At 35.5% G+C, this 12,343-nt stretch overlaps 1 protein-coding gene across 1 annotated transcript in view; it reads left to right on the forward strand.

Moving 5' to 3' along the window:
- LOC149065791 (uncharacterized) overlaps nt 1-12,343 on the forward strand; it is a 141,059-nt gene that overhangs the window by 125,024 nt on the left and 3,692 nt on the right. Inside the window, exon 27 of the mRNA XM_089253924.1 lies at nt 1,008-1,128. Coding sequence (XP_089110050.1) covers nt 1,008-1,128 — 121 coding nt within the window. The remainder of the gene's footprint in view (nt 1-1,007; nt 1,129-12,343) is intronic.

Here is a 12,343-nt window from a genome sequence, read left to right on the forward strand (position 1 = left end):
TGAGGTTTTTGTGATACAGCACCGTCCATGAGTAAAATGTTGAATTTTTTAATTTATTAAAAAAGAAAAAAACTCTATGCCCTCCAGGTTAAGTATTTTAGTTGAAACAACACTTTTTTTATGTAGAGAAAGATATACTCTCCACTTCTTAATGCAAGATGTACAGTGAAACCTGTACAAAACGGAACGCCAAGAGACTGAAACTATTTTTTATTCCAGGCAGTTTTCCGTTTTATAAAGGTGCATACAAAAAATATATGCAGTGATTTATTTTTTCTGTCGTTTTGTGAAACTTAAATTTTGAGAATATCACCCTAACTACTATAAACCATACTACCCTACTACTATAAACCATACTACCCTACTACTATAAACCATACTACCCTACTACTATAAACTATACCAATGAGTATTAAACAGGGACATGCACATTATTAATTTGAAATTTCATGTTTAATGCACTAACAGCTAAACTTCAATATAAAACATTCTCCTGAATAGAATGACCACTTACTTTTGTCAAACATTAAAAAAAAATTAATATTTAAAATAAAAGAATTGCGAGAGAAATTATCTGTGAATATAGCTTAGTTGGTAGAGCACTTGGCAGGCATTCAAGGGACCCAGGCTTGAGTATCAGTAGGGGCAGATATGAGATTTTTTTCAAAAAGAAAAAACCCAGTATTTCTATGTAAGCAGTCAGTTTTCAGTATATCTTCATGGGAGTTTTTGCTCATTCTGTATATTTATGCTTGTGTATTCTAATTGAATCTGAGTCTGATGTTTTTAAAAATGTTTTGTCATAATTAATTTTTAAATATTTGGTATTTAAAGTTATAGTTAGTATTCTCACTTAGTGTCTTCTTTTACTTTTTGATTAGATAATCAAAATATCAGAAACTTAAAATTATTTATTGGTTTCTTTCTGAAGTTTTTCTTACTCTTTTGAATTTCATTAGTTATTATTTGCTTGGAAATTTCACTTTAGTGTTACAATTTATCTTTAGGTGCCTGAAAAGTGAAAATGAATGTGAAAAACTTCTCATAAGTAATTCTGAACTGCATACAAAACTAGAGGATTTCAATGCTGCTTTACATGATCTTGGCCGGGAAAATCAGACTTTGCAGGTATAGTTGTACAAATATATAACCTTTTAGCTCTCACTCTTAATCTTATTGAGGCTGCACTCAAGTATACTGGAAGGCCAACATTGAGTTAGAATAAAGATTAGCTAACAGTCATAGGCGGATTTTTTCTAATTCAAGGGGCCCAATATTTTCTTTTGTGCCCGGGGCCTCAACCCACTTTAATCCACAACTGCTAACAGTGTAAAAAGTCAACAAGAATAGAACTTTCAGTTTTGTACTCATTTTTTATGAGCATTTATTATGACTAATATGCCCTCTTAAATTTTTTTTACTTGCACTAATCTGTTGTTACTCAGCATGCATATTTTTTTTATATCCACATGGAATGACGAAATATAATGCTATATAAGAGAATAAAGTGAATTTGTTCTGTGTGGCAAAATCACTCTGTGCATGGAAGCAATGTGGACTGTGCATGATAACCATCAGAAGAGTCTCAAAACTGATTTAATGCATGCCGAGATGAGCAGAGAGTACAATTGCTGCTAAAAATTTGATTTATATTTAATATCAAAAAACTCAAAATGTTTGCACACAAGCAGCATTCAAACTTACACACTTTTTCTTCAATATAGGATGCAGTTACAAGGCTTGATTTTTTGTAGTCGTTGTCACTACTTTCCCAGATGCCTTGCTATTGATAGAGTATATAACACATTATACCAGTTAAAAGATATTTTCAGAGGTATGAGTGAAACCAAATGGTGATTGTATAGAGCATTGCACAGAAACATTCTCCAGGCAATAGTGATGCCATCATCAACTTAAATTTCTCTAGCAATAGTTTCAGAGTGTTTGTTTGGTTTTTTTTTTCACTGCATAATGGTGCTACAACTACATCTTAGTGCGCTGGGCCTCTAGTTTAGAGGGGCCTCATGAAAACAAGATAGGCATGGAATTTTTGAGAGCAAGTATGTAAATCTGTGGCAACACTTTGTGCGATGTATGACGTCAGCCACCAAGAGTATATATAGCTGTGTAATACTCACTTGTTCTTCCCTTTTGCCTGTTCTAATTTTTAGTTTACTGTCAAAGAATTACGTCGATTTTCGGTGGTTCTAAATTTTTATCACAGATTTATACCAAAAGCCGCAGAAATTCAAATTCCGCTATATCAGTTCGTAAAAGCTACTAAAAAGAAAAATGATAAAACTAATTAATTGGACAGATGCAGCTCTTAACGCTTTTCAAAAGTGTAAGGAATCTTTAGCGACATCTACATTGTTGGCTCACCCGGTAGTTGATGCAGAAATTTCACTAATGGTTGACGCTTCTTCTGTCTCTGTTGGCGCAGTTTTACAGCAGGTAGTGGATAAAAATGTGCAACCTCTAGCATATTTTTCTCGTAAACTAACACCTGCAGAAGCAAAATATAGTGCTTATGATCGTGAATTGCTTGCTGCCTATTCTGCTGTGCGACATTTTCGTTATTTCTTAGAAGGCAGGAATTTCGCAATATTCACGGATCAAAAATCCCTAACGTTTGCTTTCCAACAAAGATTGGAGAAATGTTCTCCACGACAGCAAAGACACCTCGAATATTTAGGGCAATTTACAACAGATATACGTTATATATCTGGTAATGAAAATGTCGTAGCAGATTCCTTTTCACGAATTTCAAGTATTTATTTTCCTAATGAAATGAATTATGAACAGCTCGCAAAAGAGCAAATTAACGATCAGGAATTGGGGGTGTTGCGTGGTCCCAACTCTGGTCTCGAGATTAAAGACTTGATTTTTTCACCTACAAATGTTTCGGTTACATGTGACTTATCTATTGGCGTAGTTAGGCCATATGTTCCAGCAGTATTTCGGCGAATGGCGTTCGATGCGGTGCATAGACTCTCCCATCCAAGAGTACGTGCTACAGTTCATTTCATGACGCAGAAATTTGTGTGGAAAGGACTTTAAAAAGATTGTGCTGCCTGGACACGTTCATGTATTTCATGTCAAAAATAAAAAATCCAGCGACACACGCGTGCCCCAGTTGGAAATTTTCCTCTGGTGGACGAAAGATTCCAGATAGTGCACATCGATTTGGTCGGTCCGTTGCCCCCCTTGGGAGAATCTCCGGATTTCTGGATTTCAAAAGTTGGCACGTCTGGGTTTCATCGAAACCTCAAGTCATCTATTTGTTGCCATGCTAACGAAAGATGGGTCGAGACAATTCCATTGGTCCTTTTGGGATTACGCTCAAGTCTACGAGAGGATATCGGCAGTTCCGTGGCGGAACTCGTTTACGGGACTACTCTTCGCTTGCCAGGGGAATTTTTTTGCTCCGAACAGCAAGTGCCATCGTGTAACGTGCACGAGTTCTTTTCTCGTTTACGAGAGAAGATAAACAATCTTCGAGCTGTTCCAGCGAGCCGCCATAATCAGCCAGCCACCTTCATTCATAGAGACATGAATCAGTGCACACATTTTTTGCGTACCGATTAAGTGAGACGACCACTACAGACACCGTATGAAGGCCCCTACCGTGTGCTCCAAAGAAAGGTCAGAACATTTCTCTTAGAGATGAAAGGTAAAAAGGTCAATGTCTCGATTGACCGTGTCAAACCCGCCTTTACATTAGAATCAAAACTTGCTGTTGTGCTACGTCCAGTGCCGACTGAAGTGAAATCCACAGTGCCTACCAAAGACACATTCACCCGAAGTGGCAGAAGGTTCCGATTTGCGCTTCCACCTACTTCTTAACGGGAGGGGGGGGGAGTATTGTGGCAACACTTTGTGCGACGTATGACGTCAGCCACCAACAGTATATATAGCTGTGTAATACTCACTTGTTCTTCCCTTTTGCCTGTTCTAATTTTTAGTTTACACGCATGCAAGTTTCAGAATTTAATCATGTTGTATTTCTAAAAATAAATATTTAAGTGTCAATGCATCGCTGGGATTTTATTCCGTAGTGCTGAACAAAAAATAAATTCTAAGCAGCTCGTGACTGCTTAAAATCTGTAGGTAGTTATTTGTAACCAGGTAGGGGAGGGGCGCCCTCAGAAAAATCACTCTACCCAAAGGCCTATAATTCTCTTAGACCGCTTTGAATGGCAAATAATATAAATACCAATAACTTCATTGATATTATAAAATTTTGAATTATATTATATTTGGATCTTAATCTCTAAGATCTAAATGATCTTTTTTTATCATCAGATAGCTTCATGCAGCAAATGAGCATAGAGAAAAGAAAAATAGGTTTCATAATGATTCCATGATTGAATATGTTGGTGTAAATTTTTAGTAAAAAAATTAATAAGGGTAACTTCGATTAATGAGCTTGATTCGTTTTGCCAACATGCTTGCTATCCGAATCACTCGTATATCGAATCAAACTTCCCCATAAGAAATAAATGGAAACTTGGATAATTTGTTCCACAATTATTCATCATAGGCGGAGATAAACTTGAAAGTCTGGGGGGGGGGGACCTGTATATCTCCACCCATGTTATTCATTCACATAAAGTGACTAATAAAATCAGCATTCCATCAATAATACAACACAAAATAATAATATAATAATACAATACAGAGGTGCAAATGACGGTGCGTCAAATACCCAGAATTTTGGAAAATGATGCATAAAAATTTGGTTCACACGTCCTCTGAGACACGTTCTTTCCTAGTTCCAAGAAGAAAAAAAGTAGAAAGGAAAACCTCCTTAATATTTTCCCCCTTTCTTTTTTTTTCTTTTCACAATCCATCATGATCGTGCAAGCTTCAGAAAGTGGTTTTACTACTTTGTATACTGTACTGTATTAATATACATGCGGGTTGTTGAAGATATTTAGTTGCTTCCCTTAATGAGGGGCCGTGTGCAGAAGTTTCAAATTTCAGTTTCTATTCCCATGCGGATTTTCTCCCCTCCGGTTACATATTGGGAATTACAGTATTTTCGCTGCTATTTGCCGGCATTCAAAGACAGCATCTATATGGTGTAAATTTGCATTGTTCTTACAAAATTGCAAATGCACATTTTTTGAAAAATTATAAAGGATTTGGAACGCTTGTTCAAAGTGTAAAACTTTTTCCGAGATCATTAAAAAAAAACCCACCAAATCTGTAAAAACTACCTTGAATATCCACATTTTGTCATCTATAGCTGCTATGCGGTAGTCGCCGTTTCGCATCGCAAAAATCGCGGGTGTGTATGCAGAATTGGATTTTGGAGAGGCACAATGATTTCTTCCACAGAAATTGTGGGTCACTAACGCTCAAAAATAATTTTAAATTAACATAGTATTAGACAGTGTTTTCTCCAATATTATAATTTTCTACAAAATTATTTTTCATTTTTCATTTTCTTGGGGGGGTGGCTCAGGCCCCCATAACCCCTAGATTTTGCCTTTGGTGAAAATCTGGGTTTGGAACCCTGTGATTGCGCAGTGGTAATCTGCTAAAAATATGATTTTTCTGAGGTTTTCCAATTTTAAGTTGGCTATTTCTTTGAAAAAAGCTCTGGTTGCCACGAAAATCAAAGACCTACAACACAAATATGTATACATTTAATTTAAAATCCATACATTACCAATTTGGAGGATAGATGAAGGGTCGCAACTGGTGGGGGGAAGCAGGTGGGTCTAGTGTCCCAGGCTCTGGACTAAAGGAGCACCAAATTCACCCTTTATAACTGCTTCTACATTACACAGGGTGCCAAAATGTGTGCTTGCCCCATTTGAGAAAGTATCTAGTTGCAGCCCTAGATAGATGGCACCACTTACTGAACACAAAACACGCTAAATGCTGGGCACACAAACACACTTAAGTTTCACCAATACAAATCTAACATGGCTCCCGTATTTAGGTGTGAAAATATGTGGCAGTTAAATGGGGACAGATCAGAGTGGTGGATCATCAGGGAGGGAAAATAAAATCATTCTACCAGGAAATTGCTTCGCAAGGATTTATATGAATAGGGAATCAGAAGAGAAGTGTACTGAGAGAGAATCTCATATTTGCTTTAAATTTAAATCAAAAGATATTATTGAGGGAGCTAAGATTTTTTTTAAAGAAATAAAAAATCAATCAAAAGGGAATTAATAAACTAATGTATTAGTAAATATTTAAACAAATTTGTGCCTCTAACTTTTAATTACAGTGGATCCTGCTTATAACGTTTTCAAAAAACTGTCATAAAAAACGTTGTAAGCAGGAAATCTTGATGAGAATTATTTATAGAGTTGGGACGACAAAAATAAGTCAGACTAAGTGAAAATGTTCTGAATGGGAATGTTATAAGTGGGATCGACTGTATATTTGCGATAGATTTATTACATGTGCTAAATTCCACATGTTAAATTCTCATTATTAATGGGCTTCTTTGCTTTTCCTACTAGTAGACAATGAAAGTAAATGAACCTTTGGATAGAACATGTTTTTACAAATGAATTATTTATTTGATTCACTGAGATACCTCCTCCTCCTACTCAGAACATGGCCTGCCACTCTGTCTCAACGAAGAGATACATGCGGGTGATGAAAGACCTGGGGCATGCTATAAAAAATTCATAGAAATACCAGTGAATTGGGGGGGGGGGGGAGGGAACCATATTTTTTCAGGATGATTTTTTTCGAAAAGCAAAATTTTGCAAAAAGGCACTTTTACTCAAAAGGGACCCAGATTTTTTGAATACCCTATGTCCCAGGACCCAGGTAAATTAGAGTACAGCAGCATCTCTGCAATATATATAAAGTATAAGTAATATAATAACCCATACATAAGCATACAAAACAACTCAAATTGCATTGTCATTGGACAGATACATTGCTCGCTTTGCTACAGCTTTACTTGATTCATTCTTCTCTACAAAACTTTTTACAGATTCCCACATTCTACACATTTCTCTAATCTCATCTGAAGTGAGGGACTTCTCCACACTTCTTTCTTCCTCTGACGAGATACCATTTACAAACTCTTGCTATTGCATGCAAAGGAGATACATGAGTTCATCTACAGTCAACTCCTTGCCATGTTCTACCACTAGCTCTTGCATGTTGTATTCGTTCACCTCTAGTCCCATGGTCTTTCCCATCCATGGACACAATCTCTTTGACAAATGTTGGCTCCTATTCATGAGCCAGCCCCTTAAAGTCACGTTCAATAATGGAATCAGCCTACAGTTTTCTCCAAGCAGAATTTTAAACTTCAGCACACATATGTGTGGTTATAGTGTTACATCTACTTTTGCAATGTAAACAGTCATGTTCACACGTGCATTCATTTTTTGTGTGAGACATGCTGACCGGAGACTGTATGGGAGAATATTACCAGCAATTACATAGTACGTGTGTGGATGAAAGCAAAAAACCATCAGCTCAGTTGTTATAATGTGAAAATAAATAAAAACAAAGTGCAAAATTTTGCTTGTAATGTGAATTATCACTCGTTAAGGAGTCAAAATTTCTGCTCGTTAACCAAAGTTCCACTGTAACAGAAAAAGTGGTGACAATAATAAGTGTGGTAATGGAAAAATGAATTTTTTTTAATAATTGTGCCTAAAATCTTCAAATGAGCCAATAACTTGTAAGTTTTTGTTCACACATAAGTTAGGCCCCTTAACAATGACTCTAAACAAGTTACTAGGAATTACCACTTCATAACAAAAGAAAAAACTAATAAGCATTTCCTGTGATTTTTGTCATTCACAGATGTTCATTCTACACATACTATTAAATTACAATAGTTAATGCTTTCAGGAATCGGCTTCATGTAAGAATCTAATCAATAAAAACAAACATTGTTTCCCCCCCCTCCCCCTTCATTTCAGTGGTGGGAAATTATAGGACATTTTTGTTATTCACAAGGTTATCCGAAAGGCTACCAATCATCACTTTTACCTTTGTAATGTCTGTTACCTTTGTCTATGAACAATGAGGGTAGCAGAGTTGTAACAAAATGAGCTTTGATGAATGGCAGAACTTATTGGTAAGTGGTTTATGAAAAAAAAAAATGGTTAGAGAAAGAATGTGACGATAAAAATGACAGGGATATAGTGAATGACATAAAGCACATACACAGTGTACAGGAGATACATGGTGAGAAAATAAAATAAATTATCTTCATTCAGATAATGAAGATAATTTCATTATCTTCTAATATAACCTTCATTCAGAGAATGAAGATAATAGTAGAAATTGGCAAGATATTCTAACAGAGAAAAAATTCATGAGAAGCACTGAATTTTATCAGAAAGACATTTGAAGAGAGGGGCATCTAAAAATGTTTACGGATTATTGTATAACTTAGAAAAACATGTGCATTAACTTATTCAAGAATCTCCAATGCATTGGAAGCTACATTTACTAATCCTGAATACAATGGTATGTTATATCAGAGGTGGCCAACCTGTGTGACACACGTGCCCCAAATGGCATGCCATTATATCAGTAGTGGCAAGCGATGACTTTTTCAAAATTCAAAAAATTCTATTTCATTTTTTAATTGAAAAAATTCTCTCCAACTTTTGAACAATCCTTTTCTTCTTGATAATCTTATAAGCTACTAAGCTGATAAATTGTATGGTTCTTTCTTAACAATAAAAATAACTTATTATTTAATGTGTTTCTGTTTGGTTTTTCATCTTCGGGGCCAGAGTTGTTGGACGCTTAAAAATAAAAACATTTTCAAACTCGAAAGAATGACAAAATGAACATTTTTATGAAAATAAGAGGAGAGTCAAGGAATATTTTATTGGGGCAAGAAAACGATGCTTATATCCTGTAAAAACAAGATGCATCAAGCTGCAACCATCATCATTCGCAGGCTCAGAGATAAGTATCCAAAATTTTCTTGGTATTTCGCAGACTGTAGTCTGCATGTTGAAATTCGTAAAGTGGTATGCACATCAAAAATAATCTCAATTGTAGCACGGCTTGAAAAAAGGTTGGCTACTTCTGGTTTTTTCTGAAAAATCAACCTATGAATGTTGGAACTAATGTAAAATTTTAAGAACTGAAGTAAGGTAAACTCAAGTTTAAGTTCAACCTAGCACCTATGTTGGAGAAGTCAAAGAAACTTCTTGAAAATATGGCAGCAGGTTCTTCAAATCATTCACTTTTTAGGGCTAGTGCTTAAACTTCTTTATGATAACAGGCATAATATTACATCCAAACACCAGTAGAATAAATTTGAACAAGTTCTCTGTGTTTTCTTTCATCTCTCTTTACCATCAAGAAGCTTTATAGCAACCCTATTATCTTGTTTCACTTGCCTCAATGAGGGGGTAAGTGAAGTGAAAACTAACGCTGATTGTGCTTTAAAATCATTCATAAATGAAAGAAGTTTAATCAAATAGAAAAAATTCATTTAAACTATAAAAAGCACAAACATTTTATTATTTTGGTATAAAAAGCTAATTTACAACTTTAATATGCAGAAAAATAATCGTTAAACGCACAGTCACACACATACACGATAACTTTGGAATGTAGAAAACGCACAATGTGTAAAAAGTAAAAATACCCCCCCCCCCCGGTGTAAATATTACCTGACATAAGAGGCAAATGAGAAGAGAAATGAAAAATTTGTGAAAGTATGGGGGTTAGTGTAAATGCATAGGATTCCACTTGCCTTGACACAGTGAAAACATGAAAAAAATAAAAACCTCTTAATTCCTATTTTATCTAAAGAAATATCATAATTATATTAAAATGACAGAAAAAGTAATTAGAAAGGAAGAAATTGGCAACGAAACATCAATATTAGGCCAACTCACACTTTCAGAAATAGTTGAAATGTAAAGGGCACAACAGGTAGTGTCTTGACCAAAAGCCTAACTTCCTTGTATGAGCAGCTAACGTACCTATGATATTTTTACTGGAAAATGTAGGTAGGTATGAAAGAAAGAAAGAAAAAATCTGCAAGAGACTGTTCCCAGAAGCTAATTGAATTTTACAAATCATGTGCGGTTCCACTTATACCCAATACCCAATTTCCACTTGCCTCAGTTTACCTCATTGAATAAGAAATTTCTATTCTATAGATATTTCTACTCGTATTAATTTTTTTTACAGACCATGAAAGCTGTGGAGGGGCCTTGACCTTGCAGCCATTACTGAATCTTGGGCAAACAATGGAGAAGAATCCTTCTTACACATTTCAGAGTATGATGCTTTTCAGAAATAGATCTGGCAGGAAAGAGGGGGGGGGGGTAGTTTGATTGGCTTACGTGAGATCATGTTTGGAGGCCCGAAAGTGTAGCACACGGAGTATAGTGATGTTAAAACTACGTGGGTTGAGCTTGAAAACAAAAAGTTTCATAAGCTTATATTACAAGTTTGTTATTATTCACAGAACGGGGGGGGGGGGGTCCAAACTACATCTCCAAGTTTCAGGATAAATTTCCTACATGCGTAAGCACAGAGACGCCGCCATGAAGAAAACATTGAGGGGGGGGGGGGGTCGAAATCACCATTCGTCCTGTATATACAGGAATCAAATTTATACTGTCAAATTCAAATTTGATGTTTTAACCTTTCTAAATTTAATATAATTTGAATTTGAAAATGATTATTAAATATTTCTAAGTGCTGAAATGTTTGGGTTTCTGTAACCAGTGACTATGATATATTAACAGATGAACGAACGAGATTGGAACCAGGACAACAAATCAAAAAGGGGCCTCAAATTATTGAAAGGCTTTTAGTTATTCAGAGATGATTTCTTTCATCAATCCTTGCATTATTTTGCATTGATTATGGATTTATGTACATATTTCTGTCATTTGTTTCAAATTCTGAAATTTTTCTTTCTTCAAAATATTTTCTATTAAAAAAATCAAATATTTAAAAAAAAAAAAAAAAGAATACCCATAGGTTAAGAGCCCAAGTAAAAATATTTAAGTTTTCCACATGCAAGTTTGTGAAGTTACCATAAAAAATTAAGATCAGTTAAAAAAGAACAAAATCAATTAATTATTACCATTACCTAACAAACATAATTATGGTACTTAAAATTGATTTATCATTTCCTTAAAAAAATTATTGTGGTATAAAAAGAAAAAAAAATTGAAATAGTTTGAAAATATAAGTGCAAGAGATAAATCACTGAAAAAAATTGTGTATATTGTGCAAATTTATTTTTTTAGCGATAATGAAGAAAGACGATGTCGAAAACACTGGATTAACCACGTTTTCGCCCTGGTTTGCCTTTAGACGTACAATTTTGAGATCGCGATTGAACGCTGGAATTTCCAGTTCCTGGAATGGCAAACTCTTGAAGCATTTACATGAGATTGGGGAAACTTGTTGAATTGGATAAAATCGTGTGTGGTTGAGAGATAGGTCACAAAGAGGTTATGGTGAACGAGGAATTTTCTGATTAGACAGGTGTGAAAAGTGGAGTCTCTCAAGGAAGTGTCTTTGAGCCCATACTTTTTCTCACTTCTTATAGATAAACTTGATCAGGGCAGACAGATTTGATCAGACTCAGATGGGGTTGTTAGCAAATTTACAGATGACGTGAAGCTAATCGGAGTAGTCCGGAATCCAAGCTATAGGGAGATGCTCCAGACAAACTTGAATATGATTGCAGCATGTGCTAATGAATGGAGCATGATCTTCAGTGTGGATTGGTGCATGGTCACTCATTTTGGTTCGAACAACCCATTTTTCACTTTATGAGTTGAATGTTATTACTACCCTGGATGCGACTAGAATCACCAATTCGAGAATTCTCATTGATGAGCGGCTTAGATTTTATGAACTTTGTTCGGTTTTCATTTCTTAAAAGGACTCTTCACATTCCTTTTTAAGTCAGTTTTTTCCTTTTCTGAGGCTTAGTTTGTCCTGGATTAGAGTATACCGGGAGCTTTTGGAAATCATACCTACAGAGGTACATAAACTTAGTTGGGGGTGCAAAGAAGAGCTACGCATGCTCTTGTTCGCACACAAAGCTTGAGCTGTGCAGAAAGACTAAATTTCTTGAATATGTTTACATTGGGAGAACACAGGTGTCAGTGTGATATGATCGAAGTGTTAAAATTTTCACTAGGATGGACCATGAGTACCCATGATACACCATCAATCAAGTGCTTTGACAAGAGGACAGGAGCATCATTTAGTAAGCAACAACTTCAGGTTGTGGTGTCACAGGGAGTTTTTACCCAATAGGGTTGTCAATAAATGGTATAGTTTACCTCTGGAGGTCATGAATTCGAACACAATTGACATGTTTAAAAAGATGTATGATAAACAT

Source organism: Pholcus phalangioides, unplaced genomic scaffold, assembly GCF_987345545.1.
Source record: "Pholcus phalangioides strain wild (caught in Gottingen) unplaced genomic scaffold, Ppha-v1.0 ptg000039l_1, whole genome shotgun sequence".
NCBI lineage: Eukaryota > Metazoa > Arthropoda > Arachnida > Araneae > Pholcidae > Pholcus > Pholcus phalangioides.